This window comes from Dermacentor silvarum, chromosome 2 (genome assembly GCF_013339745.2).
Source record: "Dermacentor silvarum isolate Dsil-2018 chromosome 2, BIME_Dsil_1.4, whole genome shotgun sequence".
Classification (NCBI taxonomy): Eukaryota; Metazoa; Arthropoda; class Arachnida; order Ixodida; family Ixodidae; genus Dermacentor; species Dermacentor silvarum.
In genome coordinates this window covers 175,345,177-175,367,912 of record NC_051155.1, presented here as the reverse complement: position 1 = coordinate 175,367,912, position 22,736 = coordinate 175,345,177, and the positions used below count along the sequence as shown (strand labels likewise).

The 22,736-nt window shown below is 42.6% G+C and overlaps 2 protein-coding genes across 4 annotated transcripts in view; one reads left to right on the top strand and one right to left on the bottom strand.

The window, feature by feature from the left end:
• Positions 1 to 1,822: 1,822 nt before the first annotated feature.
• LOC119442178 (FAD synthase) lies at positions 1,823 to 4,053 on the bottom strand. Its single transcript, XM_037706941.2, has 2 exons — positions 3,824 to 4,053; positions 1,823 to 3,712 (listed from the first exon to the last, which is right to left on the bottom strand). Exons 1-2 carry the CDS (start codon positions 3,856 to 3,858, stop codon positions 2,236 to 2,238), a joined length of 1,512 nt encoding a protein of 503 aa, XP_037562869.1. The 5' UTR covers positions 3,859 to 4,053; the 3' UTR covers positions 1,823 to 2,235.
• Positions 4,054 to 4,126: 73 nt separating this feature from the next.
• Positions 4,127 to 22,736, top strand: part of LOC119442177 (ATP-dependent RNA helicase DHX33) — a 35,319-nt gene continuing 16,709 nt past the window's right edge. Inside the window, exons 1-15 of one of the 3 annotated variants that reach the window (XM_037706940.2) lie at positions 4,127 to 4,239; positions 5,368 to 6,025; positions 6,149 to 6,199; positions 8,289 to 8,360; positions 8,433 to 8,486; positions 8,674 to 8,729; positions 9,310 to 9,427; positions 12,674 to 12,772; positions 15,594 to 15,679; positions 16,205 to 16,290; positions 17,146 to 17,228; positions 17,936 to 18,033; positions 19,171 to 19,269; positions 20,048 to 20,122; positions 22,472 to 22,562. In XM_037706940.2, coding sequence (XP_037562868.1) covers positions 5,408 to 6,025; positions 6,149 to 6,199; positions 8,289 to 8,360; positions 8,433 to 8,486; positions 8,674 to 8,729; positions 9,310 to 9,427; positions 12,674 to 12,772; positions 15,594 to 15,679; positions 16,205 to 16,290; positions 17,146 to 17,228; positions 17,936 to 18,033; positions 19,171 to 19,269; positions 20,048 to 20,122; positions 22,472 to 22,562 — 1,686 coding nt within the window. In that variant the 5' untranslated portion in view covers positions 4,127 to 4,239; positions 5,368 to 5,407. Of the gene's footprint in view, positions 4,240 to 4,362; positions 4,538 to 5,367; positions 6,026 to 6,148; positions 6,200 to 8,288; positions 8,361 to 8,432; positions 8,487 to 8,673; positions 8,730 to 9,309; positions 9,428 to 12,673; positions 12,773 to 15,593; positions 15,680 to 16,204; positions 16,291 to 17,145; positions 17,229 to 17,935; positions 18,034 to 19,170; positions 19,270 to 20,047; positions 20,123 to 22,471; positions 22,563 to 22,736 lie in introns of those variants that run through there. The other 2 variants (XM_049661937.1, XM_037706938.2) reach the window with 2 other exon arrangements.

Sequence of the window (22,736 nt, the reverse complement as noted above, 5' to 3'; positions counted from 1 at the left end):
ATTGTGTCCTGGATTTACCTTAATTTCTCGGTTACAAAAGATCTGTTCGCGATAATAGTGACGCTACCGAGCAGTAATCTATCCCTTTAGCTTGACTTAATAATTGCCTGTAGTGTCCCTTGAAGACGCGCGCGCAGGCAGCGAAACTATGAGCCCTTTTCTACTGGGTTCCAATGCGCGATCGTGCTCTTTGACCTGCTTGCGTCTGCCTCAGTGCTCGTGACTGCGGCAGACATTTACCACGTATATCCTTATACCGCTAAAGGTGTTCTTGCGCAGAGCGCGCAAAAAAAAAAAAAAAAAAAAAAAAAAAAAACGCAACAGCTCGCGCGCGAGACCGTCACCGGAAATGTGTCACTCAGCAAAAACGCCCGAGAAAAAAAAAAGAGAGAGAGAGAAAGAAAGAAAGAAAGAAAGAAAGAGGGGCCCATGACGTGGAGAGAGCTGGCGGTGAAGCTCGCCTCCTGAAATCATGGGTTCGCCCGGCGCTTCAAATATTTCTATCTCTGCTATTAATGTACTAATTTGAAACATTCTTGCGGTGGAACACTCCTAGAAGGCACGTAACAACTTCCAGCGTGTAACCAAAATTTGCTATGTGGCCTGGTAGGGGCCCTTTAAGTTGGGCTAGATTGATAGATTTTAATATATCTGAAACATGGGCGGCTATTTGTCTACTTTTCGAATTTCCTTGTTTGTTGGCGCTTTGTTCCGAATATGATGAATTTTACATTGCTTGAATTCCAAATAGGTCAGTGTTACTGTAAGCAGAGGCTTCATCACTGTGGGATTGATGTGCCAGGGGGGACGCAAGAGCAGTAGATTGGTGGCGACGTCACCTTGGAATTCCCACACCAGCTTTCCGTGCATTAATCTCGACAGCACTAGCTCGAGGCTTGTTAAGTGTTCAGCAGAAAAAAAAAAAAAAAAAAAAACTACACTGTGCTAAAAAAGCAGACAAGTGCTGGTAGCGACATCTTGGTATGCTCTTGTTCAACCATAATTTGTCAGAAATCATGCACTGGAGACATTTACACACAAACTCCCTAGGGATAGCTCAGAGATGCAAGGTGTGCAGACTGCTTTTTTTTTTTTTTTTAACATCCTCTCCTGCAGATCATTGTGCAGATATGAATACCTCATATGCTTGCTAAGTACTGAATTTCGTTTTTCTTGTCATTTGTGAACGTTTTTTGCAGCAGAAAATACTTAGACAACTCAGATAACAGAAATAGAACTGCTGGCTGAGTTGACATTTAGGCAGCTGTCATGACATGGATCCTTGCTCGAGGCATGCAATCATAGTGTGAATACCGATCAACTGTAATCATAAACCAAACATTTCTTTGTTATGAAAAAAAAAATGGTGTTTAGAATCAAGGATGTGTATGCACTTTTACCCCCCATACACACCTACAAAGTCTTCTTATAACTCTTGGCTCTTCGAAATTTCACAAGGTGAAAAAAAAAAAAATTATACAGCCTTACATTTACACATCTGCACATTTGGCCACACATATGCAAAGAGACCTACTTCTAACCAGCAGAAATAAAGTACCACTTGGAGTGTAGCTTGTACACATCTGACATGCTTTGTAGCCCACAAGTGATGCTTTAGATGCATATGCTCAGCAAAGGTAGAGCAGCATGCACGGCATAAAATGGAAAATGGCATCAAGTATTTTTGTCATTAGAACGTCATTCCCATTGAAAAAAAAAAAAAAGAGTACTTGCAGAAAATGTTTTTCACTTGTTCATCATTTAACACAAGCGAGAAACACAATAAGCAACTTGTTTGAAAACAAGTAGATGCTGCTTCAGGTACAGTATGAACCACATTTCATTTATTTAATCATTAAGTAAGTTGGTGTACCAAGTTTTCTTCACTGCTTAAACCCTACCGCACTTAAAAATTAGATTATGCACACGGCCAATAAAATATGCCAGAGAGTTTGGGACTTCCTTCTCAAAGCAAACATTCAAAAAGGCCACTCAGCACAGATCCTGTGTTGCTGACTAACTCATGAATGAAAGGGCAGACAAAAAGCTTAAAAACAACAACAGTAAATATCCTAAATTTTAATACGCTATACCCACCACATGCATGTACATATCCTAACAGAGTAGGGCAGTTGTAAAGCACACCCAATTTTATACAATAATGCCATATATAAATCATTAAAAAGTCCAGTTCACCAACACAGCTCCTCCAATGTGTAGCGTACCTGCTCGAATTCACTTCCTGCCACAGCGCTCTAGCTTCGCATCTTCCAGCATGTATGCTGGCTTGAAGCGCTTGGCACCTCGACTGTCGAGGTACATAAGCACTTGATTAGGCTCCTCATTCTCTCCAATTGATGAGTACCCTTGGTCATAGAGTGAACAGTAAGGAATACTGAGGTCACGTATGAAGTCCCAGATATCCTTGTACGACCAGTCCAGCACAGGGAAGACACGCATCACCTGAGGCCAGCCTTCATCCGTTGGAGTGAAGGGCTTGAGCTTGGAACCACCAGGGTCTGTGGATCGATTTCCTAGAAAAAAAGCCTTGACACTGGGTTTTGAGGTTAGGTACTGCTGCAAAGCAGCCTTGTAGTTACCTTCTGATATGGTCGTTAGTTCACAGTTGTAAAGTTTTGCACTGTTCTGAATAAATGATATTGTGTCAGGCCACAGGTGTTCACTGTGCATAAAGAGGCACTGGATTTTCGGCAGCGCTGTTTCACCGGGCTTCAGTTGCTTCTGAAGCAGAGAGTATAGCATGTGAAGAATAACAGTGCAATCCTTGCCACCACTGAACCCCAAGCAAACTCCCTCCAACGTGTACTTCGCGACGGCCTCCTCAATAATTTTCAATGCTGCTGCAATGTGTGGCTTCCGCTCTGCCAAAGTACTCAGTTTCTGCCAAGCATTGGTCAAAGGATCACGGTCGAACTGAGTCACCGAGTCCGCTGGCAGGTTGTCTAGGAGAAACTTTTTCGCTTCGGCCACGTCTTCCTCCTCCTCGCCTTCGAGAACAAGGCGCACGCGGTAGTAGTTACTGTCCAACGTCGGGTAGGATCCAAACTTGACTTTGTTCTTGAACTGCTCCACGGCCTTGTTCAGGGTAGCTGTTATGCTTAGCTCGTCAGACTTGATGAATACCTCTGTAAGATACATGATCTTATGGCCTTTCTCCTCGCAATCCTTGAGGAACAGTGGAAACAGAGCCTCGAGTGCCAGAGGCACACCCGGTAGCATGTACACGTTTTTGGCGCACACCAAAGGCAACCGTAGCACCCTGTTAGGCCGTTGTATGTCACCGAAGAGTATTCTTGAAGAGCGTGGAATGGTCGCGAACTTGCTGATCGCTATTTCGGCTTCAGACCTGGGACCGTAGAGCGTCTGGTAAGATGCGAGCACCTCGGGGTGCACAAAGACGTCTTCGTCGAACGCTTTGGCAACACTCTCGTACGTGACGTCGTCATGCGTCGGCCCCACGCCTCCCGATGTGAACACGTAGCTGTAAGAGGCGGAGAACTTGCGCACTTCCTCGGTGATTACGGGCACGACGTCGGGGATGATGGACACCCGTTCCACACGGATGCCCACAGCACGCAGCCGCGAGCAGATGTGATGCACGTTCGTGTCACGTATGTCTCCACGTAGAATTTCGTCGCCAATGACAATGATACCCGCCGTATCATTTCCGGAGGACATCGCGCGACGGATCCTGAGAAAGAAACGCGGAAATAAACCGGCTGACCTCAGAGTCATTTTTGTGTTGTCTGCTAATCAATGATCGAGCTGCTGTGGAGCGGGTGGTACGAAACACGGTACGAACCCATTTGGCGTCCCCCTCCAGGAAGTCATCGACATCGCTTTTCTCTTGTACCCGGCGTGCCGAACAGACCTTTCGCGGCGTGTTTCCGCGGCAGACTGAGCATGTCAAGCATAGCGCCGCATTTTTATGCGTCGAGAATCTCCACCCGCTATTCAACCTCACGTAAAGGTGAAGGAAAACGAAGCGAAGGACACTCAAGAGAAGAACCACGGTCGCGACGTTGGCGACGTCTCGCGAGCGAACGCGGCCGCACTCATCCACACATCACGTGCGATTGCGGCGACGTCAGTGGCGTATGTACATTTATTTATAGACACGTGACCTAAAACATGTCAGCCCCCAGCGGAATAGAAAAAACGGGACGACGTTCGAGCAGAGGCGAAATATGTCAGTCGGTAGCGCTTCAAGAGAAAAGCGTAAGCGCCCATTTTGCCATATTTAGCGAGCGGGGTCCCGTGAAATCGGCATTCACGCGTAGAAATACTCGTCCGCTATGCCCTGCCGTTCGAGGATACTTGCAGACGCAGCTGCGGTCAAGCATTTGTCGATGCATCTGGGACTGTCGTTTCCGGAATCGGCACTCTGACTCACGAAGAAAAGCATTGTAGTGGCATACTTTGCTTCTTTTGGAGTCGTTTTCACGGCCTCTTTGTTATACTTTTCTCTCGAAGGCTTGCAACGAATGCTGACCGTGTGGAGCTCTCCACAGCACAGGTTTCCACGTGTCTATTACTGCCCTGTCTTAGGGTCACTGCTAACTTCACACGTTCTTTTTTAATCACTTTACTGGGATACGCTGCGTATTTTGCTGAAGTGCCAGTGAACACTGTTTGTTCTTGTTATTTCCGCTTCTTCCGCTTCTTACTTTTTTGTCACAGTTGCATACGACGTCAGACGAATTCAAAGTCGGCATTACTGCACTTGCACGTGAAACGAAATTGTGAATATTAGAAACATTGGGATAGACCCTTTCTGCGAAATTAAAGTAGCATGTTGCCTAGAAACGTAGGCTTTTGTCGGTGCCTGCTACTCAAATCTGTCAGAGAGGCTATTATTATTAATTATCTGTTATCTAGTCAAAACTGAAAGATAAAAAACGGCATGCAAACACACCCGTGTCTTAGCTTACATCACCATTTTCTTCCTTCGTCGTGCCAGGACTGTTAACAGAAGGAGCTTGATGTGGGCAAGTTGGTGTAACATACTTGAAGAAAAAAACAGCGCAAAAGAGATGAGGACGAAGAGAAGACAGGTACAACAGACAGGCGCTAACTTCCAACCAAAATTTTATGTGAAGAAACAAGGGTTATAAACATGAAAATGAATTGCACCACCGTGATGTCATGAACTCCCTCCCTATCGCATCAAAAAGGCAATCTCTTTGTCGGAAAGTGCCACTGATGGGCAGCTAATCGTCCTCGTCTCTTTTGCGCTGTTTTTTTTCTTCAGGACTGTTAAATTTTGGGAATCCCGCTTTGATGTGGAAACGGCTGTCGTTACTCGAAGCATTGTGTATCCGTAATAACATTTGGCTCCCTTTGCAGGGATGGCCACACCGAAGCTCAACAATGCAAACAACAGAAGATGATGTCTGACACATGCCATCAGGCTGGGAGAGCACGCTGTGGCAGTAAGAAAAAAAAGCGCCTGAAAAACCGCCCCGTCATCACGGAGAGCAAGAGACCTACTCCAGTGCCGACAGCTGAGCCAGATCCGAAAATGACGGTCAGTCAGGCTCCGGAACAGAAGAAGAAGAAGCGGCGAAATCGCAAGCGCAGATTACTCTCAAGCACAGAAGGACCAGAAAGTTCAGACTTGTGCAGTGATGTTGTAAAAAAGCCGAGGCTGAGCAGTGACAGTGCACCAGAGCTCACCGACACCAGCGCGTTGTGTGGTACCAGGAACCACAACTTTGTCGCAGACAGTGCTGCTGGAACAAACTCTGAAGACACACCATCCACAGTGATCGAGCACTACGCTGACACAGCTGTGGCACGTGTGAACAGTACTGTGAGCGCCAGTGGCCCAGTGGAAGACGATGAAGAGAATGAAAGGCGCCGAATCAAGGCGCACCTCCACAAACAGCGTAAAGCATTGCCCATCTTCCCTGTGAGAAAAGAGTTGGTGCGGGTTGTGAGGCAGAGGGACTGTGTCATCCTTATAGGAGAGACTGCTTGCGGAAAGACGACGCAGCTTCCACAGGTATTTTTCCTGGTCAGACAGGGCTTAAGTTGAGTGACTGACCAACTGCTTGACTGCTATTTTCTTTTGTTTACAAGCATGTGTAGTGTATGTTGGTAATTTCATTGTACTTCGTTGCTGCAGTATCTCCATGCCACTGGCTTCACAAAACGAGGGATCATCGGCATTACACAGGTGTGTTACTGGTGGTCTATTTTATTGATGCCGATTGACATGCGTACTTGTTTATGCTTTTTCCGGGGACCGCATTTCATGCATTAACAACTTAATGTTATCGCTCGGTACAAGGCATGCCTACATGCACCGGAACTTTCTATAATGTTATTGTTGATTCTTTTTGTCGCCTATGTCATCGCCAAACCTTGTGTAATCAGATTGTACGCACGACCCGAATAGTGTTGTACTTTTTGGAAGGCACACAGGCACCAGCGATTTCACTGGAACCTTTCAACACGCTTGACCTGCCGATCAGATTTTCACCGAACGCCGACTGGTGCTCGCCGTTATAGTTGTGCATTGAGTGTAACTAGATTTTCTGGGCACGAGTTCACCCTATAAACAGTTAGTTTTTGTTGGTCACAGTTTTTCTTACTGTCTGCTTCTTCACCGTCACTACAATGTGACAGTACCTCAAGGTTGTAATCGGAGAAAGCTGTAAAATAGTGTCTTCCTATGCACTTGTGGCCAGATGCTGTTTCTTCTATTACCGCGATAAAGCAATTTTCAATCGTCTGATTCATGAGGTACACAGCCAGTGGAGATGAGCACAGAACTGTTTCTGTATTTATTCATATATCCATTGATCATGCATCCATGTCATCTTACAAAAGCCACATAATAAAATAAAAATTATTTGAATAGAACTCAACTAGGGTGGGGGGGGAAGGGCTGGGCTATTATGATGTGAATTGCTTTTCAGTTACTATGAGGCATGAGTGTGCAGCTCATGCTTTTAAGTGTCGCTGAAGAGAGGTGCCAATGTAAAAGAGTTAGCAGCAACCTAGCCATTATCACTGTTTGAAGTCAGTGTGGATATGCAATTTGGTGTGCTTGCTCTACTTTGTACCCGCTGTGGCTTGCTTAGTGGCTTTGGCATTACGCTGCTAAGCGCGAGCTCGCAGGATCAAATCCTAACTGCGGCAGCTGCATTTTGATGGGGGTGAAATGCAAACACGCCCGTGTACCATGCATTGGGTGCACGTTAAATTACCCCAGGTGGTAAAAATTAATCCAGAGTCCCCTGCTACGGCATGCCTCATATAATCAGATCGTAGTTTTAATATGCAAAGCCCCAGAATTTTTTAATTTTTTTCTCTGCTTTGTCGTCACTGCTGGTCAACCTGCAATCAATAATCATTTACCACATTCTTAAACATTCTCTCACATTATGGAGTGCCTTGAGTTCTCGGGGTAGAAGGAACCTTTATTCCGACATGGTGTAATACAATATGGTTGACAGTATCATCTGGATCCTTAGCCTAGTGGCTAGTTTTGGATACATCAGCATAAAATACAATCCAACGCAAAAAAGCAAAAATAGGTAATCTTTTATGCATGATTTAAAGTGATGTTTTAATGATGAAACAATATTTGGAGGTCTTCAAGTGAAGCTAGGTACATGAAGTTTTGTTTGAGTAGGGTAATAAAGCTGGGGGCATATAGAGGGCAGTGCCGCCCCTTGGTTGGATTAGTAACTGCCTCGTGGAGTAACAGCTGCATTGGAGAAGTGTTAGGTATATGGGGTTGGGGGTAGGTCAATGATACGAGATTAGAGGTCAACCTTGTCTGGTTGCAACTATAGGTCAAGACCCCGCAGTTTGAAGGGTATTTCAGAAATAATTATAGGGGACCACCTATTTTCAAAAAAAGAGGGTTGAGACAAACGCTTAAAACAAAATTTTTTTTGTGTTGATGGCTAGTGTTGCAGATCCTGGCACAACTTAGTTGTTTACAGGTTCTCAGTCAGCTGCTGAAAACAGTCTGAGATCGACCATAATTCAAGTTAAATATACTGACAGAACCTAAGTCGACAGAAGTATTTGTATGGGTGCTGCTACAACAATTATTGTGCTAGCTTGTGCAACTGGTGTGGGCACATATTTTTGTTGATTTGCTCAAAACAGTGTACTGGCATTTTTCGGTATCAAGCTAACTTTTCCAGGCCAACCTCTGCCGTCTTTTATGGCTTTAAATTTCTGTCATTGTTAAGTGCTTTGCTTGCTCTTTGTTTACTGGTGACAGTCCAAAACATCTTTTGTCATAGCCAAGAAGAGTGGCTGCAGTCACAGTTGCCGACAGAGTTGCCATGGAAATGGGTGTCGAACTTGGTGGCTTGGTGCGTAAGTCCTTACCTAGCATAACGGCATCACATCTTCAATTTTCTTGAACATTTTTTGCTCATTTGCAGGTTGGTTACTCGGTTCGCTTTGATGACACAACTAGCAATGCTACCAGGATCAAGGTGCGTGCAGTTTTTGTTTCTGCTACGTCTGATTGATTTAATGCAGATTCTCACTTTCCTAAGATCATTGGCTGCTTTGAAGCAGACATTTGCATGCCTGACTGATAATGGAGTTTCTCTTGTTCTGCAACATCCAAATAGAATTTAAGGGTTCCCCTTAGTGCAAATTGTTGTTGATACATTGCAGTACTTGACTGATGGCATGTTGCTACGAGAGGCCTTATTGGACCCTCTGCTTCAAAGGTAAGTGGCACAATGGCCAAATATTCTTTTAGTGTTTCAGGCTGCTAATTTACAACAATAAAATAGGAATGGATCTTCCACAGCCCTTTGTTTTTAATTGCAAATAAACCCCTTCACATTTATTATTAATTTAGGAGGAGGGAGGGTGGGAGGCAGCAGCTGTTAAAGGGACATTTCAGTTGCGTTAGTGACAGCAGCATATGTTGCCATTGCTACAGTAGCTCCCTGGCAAGATTATCATGTCACGATATCAGCAAAATAAGATGTAAAAATAAAAAGCACCACAACCAGTCTTGAACCTAGTTTGTTGCCACCTTGGAACTTGTGTATCAACCAGCTGCACTACAATGATATTGATGGAACACTGGTGCCAAAAAAAAAAAAAAATTAAGGATGAAGAAGTGCAATACAGAATACAAAACAGGAAGGGGTAAGAACAATCATTCTCTGGTGGCACATAAAGCTTGATTTCAAAGTAGCGGTGATGCACAATTTGTTTGTGTGCTGCTTTGAATGTTTTGTGCAACTGAGACTGTTCTTCCTTGTTCTTTCTTGTTGATGTGGCTTTCGATTACTGCAGATATGCAGTTGTGGTGCTAGATGAAGCTCACGAGAGGACTGTGAACACGGACATCCTCTTTGGTGTGGTGAAGACCGCTCAAAAGGAGCGGCAACGCTTGAGCATGGCTCCACTGAAGGTACTGTGCTAACCTTTCTTTCATGGTTGTTTACCAACGAAAAACAGTTAGTGGCACACTTACAGCTCCATCGTGGCACTGAATTCTAGCTTCAGCATAATTATTATGCTGTCATGGCAACAGGTGTCTTCATAATAAACATATTGTATATAAATGTTTAAATTGCTATTTTGGAATAATGTTTACTTTGTAGAAAAACACGGGAGATTATGACAGCTTACTGCTACAACTAATTTAGCATAATCATGCATGCTATCACGAAGTGTTGTCAGAAAAGTCATGCAGGTCATTCGTCATCTCCACTACAGTGTCAGTTGGATATTTCAGTAGAGATTAAATCTAACGGCTGCTGATGGTAACCATCAAGCAAAAACACCCATGTACCGTGCATTGGGTGCACGTTAAAGAACCCCAGGTGGTTTAAATTAATCCAGGGTCCCCCACTGCGGCGTGCTCCATAATCAGATCGTCGTTCTGACACATAAAACCCCAGAATGTAATCAATATAATTTTAAATTTTGATGGTAGCCATCCTAATAAAGGTATTAAATTACTCCTACATCTGTCTTGGCATATATCAGTTCCAAGGGCAAGGCTGCAAAAGAATATAATGTCTGCACAAAAGTGTGAAACAAACTCATTTGTTAAAAGTACGAATGAGGCATACAAACACTGTTGCCTTGTTGTCTGAGTTCCCAGTTGTAGACAAAAGTGGTTATTTACAACATTTCATTAGGATCAAGAACTGATCAAGTTGGTATGCTTTCATTTTCCCCATTCAGAAATGGGGAAAAGGAAATCAACAGTGCACTTCCCTTTGTGTTACCGTTTTTTCATGAACACTGCACAAATCACAGGAGGAATCTTTTCAACTTGTTAGGGTCATTTAATGCATTTATATAGGGAAGCATTACATGACCTGTTCAACTCCACTTCCTTTTATCTCAACTAGAATATCAGCAATCCACAGTGCACCCTTAATCTATGTTGCCATCTTCATAACCCTTAATGTTCCACCTATCATCTAATTGCATAGAATAGGCAGCCAGTGGGGGATCGGATGCCATGCTGAATTAATGCCATGTGAAAGAAAACACGGCCAAGGGTAGTGGAGAATTAGATTAGTGACAATATTCAATACAGGAGGACATGAGGTAGGTTCACTTTGCACAAGACATTGGGACAAGACAAGTTATTGGGACATTTCCAGTATTGGGCGTTTCTCTTCCACTTTACCTAATTACGATAATCATGTAGATGAGTAGGTGCATTGAAAGTCATGGAGGGTGTTGCTGTGTACATAATGTTTCAAATTTGACCTTGTGTTTTTGGCATGTCAAACTCACATTGAGCATATTATGCTATGCACATAGTGACAGCTAATGAGTTGAAACTATGCCATGCTTAAACTAGGGACAAGGAGAGGGATTGAATATGTGGAGGGCCACGATCTTGTGTGACCTGTAGGCTTATTTTGTCCCCGCTGCCCCACCTAAAGATTTGCATTGTCTTCTGTGGACCTGCTAGAAATGGGCTAATGAATACAAAGACACTGCTGAGCTGTAGATATTGGCAATACCAGTTTGCTTCCAGGTGTATGATTGGAACTATAGTGATGTGCACTCTGAAAACGTGGCAGCCTTTATAATTTCTTATTGACACATCTTGGTGACAAGATGGATGCAAAGGCAGCTGAAAATTGTGGTTTCAAGTAAACTGAAGACCCCTTTCTAAATTCCGTTATTTCGTATGATGCATGATCACACACATTCACCTGTCTTGCTAAATGCTAATATTGTTTACTTCATTTGTTGCGTGCAGTACATTCAGGATATATTAACTGTTAGGTTGCTAAAAGGAATCCTAGGTTATGAAAAAATGATGCGGATCCCACACACTGTGGGAATCAATGTAAGTGAAGCTTTCTCTGCTATTTGCTTTGATTGACGATAATTAGCGGTAATGCTGATAGCGAATTTTTTATTTCTTCAGCGTTTAGCCCAATACGAGAGTGTTGAGTTGATGTTAAACATTACCTTGTGTGCACCGCTGCTGTTTGTCTGTGTAGTACACAGAACACACAGTGAGACGTGTTTGCTTTGGGCGTTGTGTGCCATTGTTCATAACCTCTAAGAAGAAGATGTGCCTCACACGGCACATCGTGTCGCGGCAGAAGTGTTAAACTTTAATTGAATTTTGGGGCTGTACATGCCAAAACCACAATCGGATTATGAGGCAGGCTGTAGTGGCAGACTACAGATTAATTTTGGCTTCCAGGGGTTCTTTAAGGAGCACCTAAATCTATTTACACGGGCGTTTTTGTACTTTGCCTACGTCGAAATTTGGCTGCCGTGGTCGGGATTGAACCCGTGATCTCAAGCGATGCCACAGCCACAACGGAGCACAGAAGTTGATTTGACATGCTGTGACTGCTTCCGTAGTGTTGCCTAGATGCTATGGTGCTTTAATGCGGCTTTCCATCTGTAAACCATGAGTCAGTTGTCCGCTTCACAAATTTGCATGGTGTTTATTTTTCAGAAATAGTAGAAACGTACTGTACCTTGAACTTAAATTTAACCATTTTGTCCACAACTGCTGTCGTGTCTAGTATTAGCATTTCCTTGCCTTCTCACATCGCCTTTTCCCTCTCCCACCCTCCCCCCATGTATGGGAACTGCGATCGAAGAGTGGCAAGGCTGTTATTCACTCATTTCTTGGCTGCATTGGTTCTACCCATTCCCTGCCTCCTCTCCCTACCTCCTCTCTACCATTCTATCTACCTCCCCTCTGGACTGTTGCACGTTTGTAGAAAGGTAAGCACTGCAGTTTCTGCAATGCTTTTGCGGGGAGTCATGGATAATTACAGCTGTCAAGACGGTATTGTGGCGACGGCCAGGGAGCTCCAGAGGGCATTGTGCACATGCGACACGATGAAAAGGTCCAAACGAGTTTCTTTTGTCGCTTTTCCTTTCTGCCATGCTTCTGCCATGTATATGCATGCTCTGAACCATCTCCCGACGCGGCCTGCAACACAGCAACAGCAGCAGCAGTGGAAAAGTCTAAGGACGAGGCAGAGAAAGCTTTGCTTTAAACTAATGTTGGCATGGTTTGCAGTATATAATGTGATTCACGCCACCTGTGTTGTCGATCATGGCACAAACACTTTAGATTTTTTTTTAGCCTTGGAGTAATTCTGACCAGACCCTATTTCTCTGCAAGCTATTCCTGATTTGTTTGTCCTCACAGATTGTGGTAATGTCAGCCACAATGGATGTCGACCACTTTTCTCATTATTTCAACAATGCTCCTGTGTACACACTCGAGGGGAGGCAACATCCTATTGAGGTGAGTTCTTTTGTGCCGGATGTGTGCTTTGCCCCATTTAGTTGGTCAACAGATAAAAGGAAAACAGAATTCACTATTCATTTTCTTGTGTATAGATTCATCAGCTCTAAGCAGTAGTTACGGGTGCTTCGTTTACCGATGGCAGCTCTTTAGTTGGATCACTCGATCTTGTCATGATATGAATACTTGTGCATTACAAAAAAAAAAGCCCCTCACTGCTTCTGGGATCAGTCCAGCGCACTACCTGTAGGAGTGGCCCATAAAGGAATGATATGGTCCATTGAATAAGCACACATTTCTACGAGGCAATAAATAGTAACATTAGTCTTGCAAAAATGTTCTCTTGCTGAATGTCTTACATGGGGAACACACGAAAAAAAAAAAATATGCAGTGTGATAAACATGGTGTCAAAACAAATCCACCCAGCTATGTTGTCAGTACATTCATTCAACGTGTGGTTAATTTCCTCGAATTCATTTCATGCAGTTGCATCAATGCATGTTGAGGGCGGGAAATATGCTAATGTTTGGAGTAGTTCTGTACGTGTAACATCAAAGTAGACGAAATTCCCAATACAGTTGAACCCACTTTAACAATATTCAAGTGGCAAGAAAATCTCATTGTTATAACTTATAAGTAGTATAACTGGGTTGCATGAAAGAAGCAGAGGGGACAAACATTGAAGCATTTTAATTAGGCTGGAAGAAGTACAGTTGAACCCACTTATAGCATAGCCTGCTTTAACAATACTCGGAAGTAACAATGAGCAGCTGCCCCACCACATACTTTTGTGTCTGTACTATTGACGCACGATAGGCTGGCACCTGCGGCCACTGGAACGAGAACGATGAAGTGCGTAGTGGAATGCGAGCACTCCGAGTGACAGCCATGATTAAAGGAACGCCCTTTTTGCCAAAGCCTCGCTTGTTATCTTCGTGACACTGTGGTAAAATAAACCGCTTACTACAATGTTCCCATGCCACATTATTGGCTGTAACAATTACATCTGGCTTCTGGGCATCTGCGCCGAAAAAAAAAGAATACAAAATCCTGAAAAAAAAATTATAAATACGAGCCGCCCCACCAGTTTTTGTGCCACACACCCCACACGGCATGCTTATGTCGCATCACCCTACGCATCGCCGCTCTCATGTGCCTCTCTCCCGTCCACCCCTCCGACATCAATGCAGTCAACTCGTGTATTGAAGGTGTGGAAGGACGGACGAGGCCACCGATGATGCATAGGGCAGTGCAATGAAGGCACGCAGTGTAGGGTGTGGGGCACGCAAGCGAGTGTGGCATTCCCCCCCCCCCAACACACACAATTTGTTTTTTGCTTTCCTTTCGGCGCAATACCCAGTAGCCAGATTTAATTGTTATAACCGATAATGTGGCATGGGGAGCATTGTAGTAAGCAGTTTATTTTTCAAGAGAACACATACAAAAGTTGATGGTGCATCAGCTGCTTTTTGTTATATCCAGTATATAGTTAAAACCAGTATCGTTATAAGTACAGCTGTACATGTAAAATGTTGTCACGTTGCCAACACAGTGCCGTCACTCTTGGGTTAATGCCAGTCTTCTTTATTTGTGCCAGCAGTGTGCAGAACCACGCTTTCCTGTTATCTCTGGCCAAAAAATTAGATGAGTTGTTGCTTTCGTGTGTAAATGATGTGACTGAAGTGCATGTTACTGGAAAACATCATTGCTTTCACAACAGAAATGGATGTGCAGTTTGATATTTCATGTAATTATGATTCTGTTAAAATCAAGCTTGGAGGTAACCGTACAGACTATAAGAATTACAGCTTTTCTATTCTGCACATGGTTTTACTACAGTTCATTTTGTTATACATTTACGAGCATATGTAAAATAGACTCCTCTAATAAGGAATCACCAATGTAACTGTTTAGCAGACTTATTCTTTTTTTTTTAGCATTTAATGTGGCTGACTTGGTTTAGTATTGATTTATAGAGAGCTGTTCTGTGTCAATTATTGAGAGCAGTTTATCCAAAGTATGGTTTTATCCAGTGCTATCCTGGTTTTTCTTTAGAGCAGTAGAAGGAGCAATGCCTATAATGTAGTGACATGTGTAACAAATTTTAATGTCCCATTTCATTGTAGAAGCACCTGAGTATAATATTTATAACATAATGTTGCTTTTATCACATTATTGCTGCTTTGTTACTACAAGTGCAACATGGTTTCAATAGACATTACTACAGGGCTGAGGGTAGACTGCAAGTTTCTAGAGAATGTGCAGCGCTAGCCATACACACGCATCTGCACAAAAATGTGCCTAGCTAAATCGAAACATTGTTGAAATCCCCCCCCCCCCCCCCCAAAAAAAAAAAGAGAATGTTCTTGTTATAATGTGAAAGCCACGAATTGTATGTAGCATTTATTTTTGCCTACACAATAGGCATACAGGCGCATTGCATTCACAAATTTTGGCTCCATTATCATATGGCAAGGAGAAATGTGTTTTGCATTGCATGGTGTGATGTACATAATAGCTGAAAATCAGTAAACACACAATTAGCAAGGGGACAAAAGATTGTGGCTCCCTATATATAATTTCCAGAGGTCTTACTACATAAGGATTCTTTTCGTTTTCTATTCATTTTGCCCTTCCTCATTGGCTGGCATGATGCCAGGTCTTCACTATTGCCAGCATCCGCCACTTGGTGTGACTGGCGATAAATAAATAGGATTGAAGGAAAAGAAAAAGAACATCTACATAATGTGGCCCCTGCTTAGCTGCATGATGTGGATTACCTTAAAATAAAGCAATGCGTTTCTTCCTGTGTTCCCAAAGATGATGTACGCTGTGAAACCTCAGGAGGACTATGTCTTCTCTGCATTAGTCACCGTGTTTCAGATACATCGAAATCAAGGGCCTGGGTAAGTACCTGGTCTTCGTTGCTTCCCTACCAAACACCCACTTATCACAAAAGCCCTTAGCACCTTGTATCCATTATTTACGTTAAATGTATGTAAATTATGCCATTGAAATAGCCTTTATAACTCGCAGGCAGCACAGGATACTGGGCTGCTCATACGTAGTTAATTAAAGGCATTTTTTTTTTAATAGGTGCTACTACCTTTCTTGTTTTGAGTGCATGAAGCAAGCTGATCAGCACGTCAGAGGTGTCCTTCATGCCTAAAAAATAGCCTTGTCTGCTTGGACACTTTGTGAGAATCTTTATAACTAAGGAAATTTAGTGGTTGCTTGTTTGATCTGCATAACCTATGCTGTGCTTATCAGTGATGTTTAAACATATGACATCCTTTCTTCTAGCAAGATTAGTTGCTTGCGAATGCTATGGCATGAAACTACTTAGCAAGATATCCTGTAGGAGCACTTATTCACTGCAGTGCTAGAGTAATCGGCATATCACTGCATCTTCAAAACCCTTTACCTCTCAGGGACATCCTCGTCTTTTGTACGGGCCAAGAGGAAATTGAATCAGTTGTCCGAGCTGCCAGGGAAACAAGGCTTCAGCTTGATCCAGGTACCGTGAAAATGCACCTGAGTTCTTGTACATCACCGTGAGCAAAAGTATCAAAAACTGTTGTTCCGCAATGTAAGGTGTGCATGGTGGTGTCAGCCACATACAAGTAGTTAGAAGTTTAATGTTATTCAGCTTTAATATTCATACATACAGTAGTTGTGTAAAAACAATACTACTTTTCCTGAAAGCGCAAAATGACTTTCTCAAAACTGGACTCTGTTAGCGTATATACAGTTGATGGTAACTGCACCGACAAAATACACTTGTTGCTTTTATGCATACTACAAGTGTTTGCACATTCGTAGAGAAATTTAAATAGTTCACATTTTCACTTCCCGGTGTTAATGCCCAAGCTAGGAGAAGTTAGGGGGGAATAATGCGCTCCGAGGTGGCCATATCAGCAGTCTAGTTGCGTGTGAAGATGCAATACTTCCCAGTTTTCACGGGGTGTTTGCCAGATCACATCAGCGAGAAATTGAGGCACCAAATTTTACTCCACTTACTTTTGTCCATATGTGTATACTATATGCTCACCAACTACCGTTTGGTTTATGCAAATGCAGTGGGAACTGGCAGCATTCAGTGATATTTATGAAGTGCGATTTCTTATAACCTTGAGGTCCTGAGATTTCTCAATGATTAACAAAAAGAAAAATAGACTGGGGTGCTCGCCATTTTGTTTATGTCAGTTTATGGAAACCAGGCGGAGCATTGTCCTTTCTTTTAGAGCCTCTTGCTGGTTTGCGTTTTGTGCGCACATGTGTGAGAATAGATTATATAGTAGCACACAAAAAATATGCTTTAGCAGAACCAGTGTCTAATGTGTCCTTCCTTTTCTTCTTTCTTCATTTGTAGCGGAGCAAAACCTCCTAGCCCTGCCTTTGTATGCGGCTCTTCCGTCAAGTTTGCAGCTAAAAGTGTTTCAGCCAGCAGCAAAGGTATTTCAGACTTTTTAATCTCCTGTTTATTCAGCGGTGCATACCTGTCAACTCTTTTGAATTTGCCGTAAAGTTTTCAAATTTGACCTTGTTCTACAATTTTACAAATTTTTTTGTTAAGTTTTGCGTAAAATAAATTCTCCTCACGAAGAAGTTTCGTGCATCAGCCCCTGACCATACCTTTGGAAGTCTTCCAATTGTGAAAAAGACACTAAAGGGTACCTCCTTCGAGGAAGTTTATTTGGAAAAGTTCCTGAAGCAGGCGAAATTGGCAACATCAAAGTCACTGAAAAAGTCACTGGGATCTACAAAAACAGTGTGTTGCTTTTCAGCTCATGCTGTTCCAAGTTTGCTGCTCTTTATGTGCCGTGTCTAAAGGTAAATCATCATTAATAAAATGCGTCTGCATCCCACAAAAGGTGTGTGTTCAGGGCAGACTTCTTAAAAATGTGTCCATTTCAACAGATATGGCTGCCAGTACACAACATTATTTTGTATTATTTAATCATAATTTTTCACGGGTCATGAAAATGTCTCCTTTGCATTGTACTCGCTATCACGCTTTATTTATGTCAATTTGGTACAGGTTCCTAGCCTTCTTTGGCTTCTTGCTTTCAGCACTCATTTTGAACATTCTGTTTTGCGCTGGGTATGAAAGTGTGAATAGCATTTTCCCCTTGTGTCTTGTTTTGTTTCTTCCAAAACAGGGATGGAGAAAAGTAATCTTCTCAACAAACATAGCTGAAACATCCATCACAATTCCTGGCATCAAGTATGTAGTCGACACTGGAGTTGTCAAGGAAAGGTAACAGGCAAGAAATATCTATTAGGTCTTCATACTTGCAGCGTAGGTTAGTGATAACTGTTAAATGTTTACTGCATTAGAGGCTCGACTGTAAATCGCACCTTTTGAAACCTTACTTCATAAAACAGCATTGCACCAAAGCTGGACAAGTGGCTTAGCCTGCAAAAGCCAGTCAGCAGTGCACTTACAGATTGGTTCAAATATATCTTAGAGGAACAACATGAAATTGTGAGAGAGTGGAGTGCTGGATAGTAGCAGAAATCAGTGGTTTTAGAGACTGGCACATCTCAGCTGGTAGTCAGAAACGTGGTGAGTTAGCATAGTGCCTGATGGTTAAATACAGCTGTGGCTAGCACAGCTATTAGGGAGAGTTCATTGAACGCTTGCTATGTACAGTCAGCCACAAAACTTTACGGGCACATGTCTCATAACAAATGTTAAGGCATGGCACACTTCTAATTTAATGGATCACTGTATAGGTTGTAAAGGCTACTATTACACATTGAATCCAGGTGAGTTGGTAAGGCATCATATTTTTAAGGGAACAGTGAAAAAAATCTGGACAAGAAAGTGGCAAACACACAAACACAGAGCACTGCATGTGTGCTTGCCACTTGCTTGTCCTGACGTTTGGGCTGTTCCCTTCAAAACATGAAACTTAGAATTCCAGGTTGTATGCACAGTCTTCTCAGGATTCAGCTTTTTCACAAATCGCATGTCCTGTAAACCTTTGTGGTCGACTGGACTTTAGTGAGTTCACGGGTAAGGGTGTTGTGTGCTGCTCAATGAGAGGAAACTGTTGTGCCCAATGGAGCATCAGAAACTTAGAATACAGCATTGGTGCAGGCAATCGTGTGACAATGTGTTTCTACAGAAAAATGTGCCGTTGATTAGACTTTAAAAGGGATTGAGCACAAAGAATGACACACACAAGAAAAGAAGAAAAGAAGGCACAGACAGGCACTCGTCATGTTCATCATTTTTTTCTTTGTGTTTGTTTGTGTTTAATACCGAGTCCCTTTAGGAGTGTTCCTATGTATATATACTATAATTTCAGAGTAAATATAGGCAACACCTGTTCTGGCTTGTAAAAACAGTTATTATGCTGTGATATATTGTACTCTGTTCCTCCTTTAGGACATACCAACCAGGGACAGGTCTTGAGGTGCTAAAAGTAAGGAAGATATCGAAGGCACAGGCATGGCAGAGGGCTGGAAGAGCAGGTCGTGAGTGCAGGTAGGCAGGCATCACCTCATGAACCACTAATTGCTTTATAACATATGTACCTTTATACACGCTGTACTGTACTAGTAAAGCTGACTGTGTTGGTTGATTATGTGTCACTCTTGCTATTTACTGCCCTTCTCGACATTACTTGGGGACTGTGCACTTATTCCGGCTGTGTACCCATCCCATGGGGCTTATACAATATTGTTAGGTGCCTAATGTGTTAAATCATAATGTATTTTGTATGGTGCTGCCTGCAGCTAAGTGTACTTGTGTTAGATCTTGGTGGCATTAGGGATCTGCAGAGCTCCAACAACAATTGAGTGTGTGATGTCATTCAGGATATCCCTGTCACACAGCATATTTATGTGACGCTGAGCATATATGCACTGGAAACAGTTTGCTGACTATTTGCTGGTAGAAGCACCTTTTCATGCACCAGTAAATGTAAAAGAAGTTATGATTTTCTGTTTGATTTCATCTAAAGGCACCATTCAGCTTCAATTGTTTTGGCTTCAGATTTAACACCAACTGTCAAGCATGCTTCTTGATGTAAAAAAACAGCACTGCTGAGAAAGCAAAGCTTTAGTTATGCAATTGAGTGTCGAACCTTGAATCATTAAAGAGGGTTTAGTTCTTGAAATTATGCTTCTAAACTAACTTGCTTCTGTGATTTCATCAACGGCATTAACCCTGTGCTTGTAATCATGAGTGTTAGATTCCGCAAATAAACAAAATAAATTTTAAATGTGCATCACCTGTACGATACGTCTTTCTGTGTTTTCAGTGGCATTTGCTACAGGCTGTACACCAAGATTGAATATGAAGCAATGAGGGAACACAGCATTCCTGAAATACAGAGGTACGACATTACTGACCATGCATTGAAACCATTGGTGGTGCCTTATAACACATCTCCCTGTATTATTTACATTCGCTTTGTGTGCAAATGTCTTACATACTTGTAAAAACGCCTGTAAAATCTGCATTCTCGAGCAACTACTATATATGGTACTGGCTATTTTGCTCCAGTTCTTATGCGAACCTGCCTGATGAACGTTTCTTTTCTTTATTTCTTCCCTTCTTTTTTCTGCACAAGTTGAGGCCAGTGTTGTCAAGGTGTGTGCAGTGTCATTTGTGTACTGCACACTGTTTACCTCATTTAGCCTAAACTGCTTCAAGAGACATGAAAGCAAAAGCAGAGTGACAAATTAAGGCAGTGCGTCACAGCCTTCAATCATCCAAGGCATTGAATGCACCACAAAGTTTCATTGAGCTATGCAGTAGAGGAAGAAAGAACAACTGCATTGTGGACACTGATAACAGACAGACCTTATTCTAGTGGACTGCAAAAGCAATGCAGCCATGGATCAATATTAGAGGGTATGTCATAACAGACGTCTTATTTGAGCAAAATACACTTGTACGCCACCACATGCTATTCACATTAATTTGTTCATTGGTCTGTGCTTACTCGTCTCTTCCTTTGATGAAATCTCCTAAATACCCTGAATTGCTTAAATTTTCACCCTCTGGTATGTAAAATGCCTACCGTGAGCACAAAAAAGAAATGTAACTTCATTTTCTTTTCTAACTACAGTTGAACCTTGACATAACGAACTTCAGTGGAATGAAATTCTCACTGTAACGAAGCATTGATCTGTCTTTATAACTTCATGTACATAGAACACCATGTATTTAGAATGTCAATATACAACAAAGTGTTCTTATACACAATTTCAGTATAATGAAATTTCACTGCTCCCACGAAGGAATACTGTGATAATAAATAACAATTGACCATCTGTGTCCGCAGACACAGATGGTCAAATGGTTGAATTAGAAGAGACTGTTTGTGATCGCGCCTCTGAAATTGCCCGCCACCCGACCAAGAGCAACAATCAAAGCGGGGAAGCATCATGTTCAGTATTAAGTCTAAGTGTGATAAGATCCTGTCGTGCCCCACGCGCTGTATGCTTTGGGTGCCAGTGAAAGCGTGCGAAGATGATATGAGAAGGATAGTGGCTTGATGAGCGCTGTCTTTCTGCGTGAGCAAGGGGAAAGAGGGGAGCGAAGCAAGCTCGTGGTAACATACGATGCATGCTTGAGAGGGGGTGAGGCAGGTTGGCGCGCGTCTTCTTTTCTAGCGCAGCCATGGCTTTGCATTGTGGTCAGGGAGGTTGAGCACATACGTAGCCCTTGCACCCTGTTTTAGAGGTAATCTGTCACGTGTGCAAAGAGTGTCTTCCCGTGCCGTTCAGTACTGGAGGTTGCATAATCTCGAGTTTCAGAGATGCATTGAAGCAAGAGGAGGCTTTCAAAGCACTTGCAAAGCACTTGCATTGCGGGCGCTTTTCATGGCAGCATCGTCCTACTGCTGGCAACACTATCAGCTGCGGCGATGGAGTGGACGCGAAAGTGTGGCCGACTTCGCTTTGTACTGCCGATGTGAAGATATTGTTGACACGGCATGAAACCGTATCTTTAATCACCGACTGTCAAATTCAATAAAATGAATTTTTTTCTTATTCAAATTTGCTTTTTTTCGGATTGCCCAATAATTTGCAAAATTTTGTGATCCTTCCATGTACGAAAAATTAATTGCCAACTGTACTTATTTTCATAAAAGGTCGAATTTCAATATTTCAATTTCAATAAAGCAAATTGCCTATTTTACCGACTTCGTTATATTTATATATTTATATACAATACCTACAGCGCCCTCTAGGGCATTATTGTAGGGGGAATATCAGAAATAAATAACAAGAGACATATACTATAAGTTAGGCAAATGATGCACCATATAAAGCATCCAAAATACCTATGCACTATTTCAGTAAAAAGGAAGAGCAAAAACTAATATACAAAGATGAACAAGCATGTCACGCACACACAAAAGAACATCTAAATATAGTGATCTCGGCTAACATCGTTGGGAATAATCATCAAAATGAATAAAGCAAATGAGGTATAACTGTACATTTATGCTTGACCCAGTAGATATTGGGAACCCCAAATGGCTCACAAGTGTAGCACTTGCAGACACATTGCTCTTCAGCAGGGCCAAGCAGGAGGGCACTTAGGACAGAGCAATGCATGCTCCATTTACTTTTTGCGTTGCCTGTACTGTGCAGCTGCAGTTTTTTGTGCATCAATTTTGTTTTCTCGCTTCTGTGCTTTGATATCTGTATATCTTGATTGCGTGTTTCAGGTGCAGTCTTTCAGGTGTTGTTCTCCAGATGCTTGCCCTGGGGATTGAGGACATCTTTTCATTTGATTTTATGGACAAGCCCTCGGAAAAGGTGGGCCTAGCCTACACTTACTCAGCTTGGCAAAAACTCGCTTCAACCTTCCAGTCGCCTATGACATCTAGTGTTTCTGGAGAGGATGAATTGCATCATTAAACCAAGCAAAGCCACTAAAACACTCCCTTTGTGTTTCCTATTAATAGTATACAGCTTCCAGCACACTCGTTT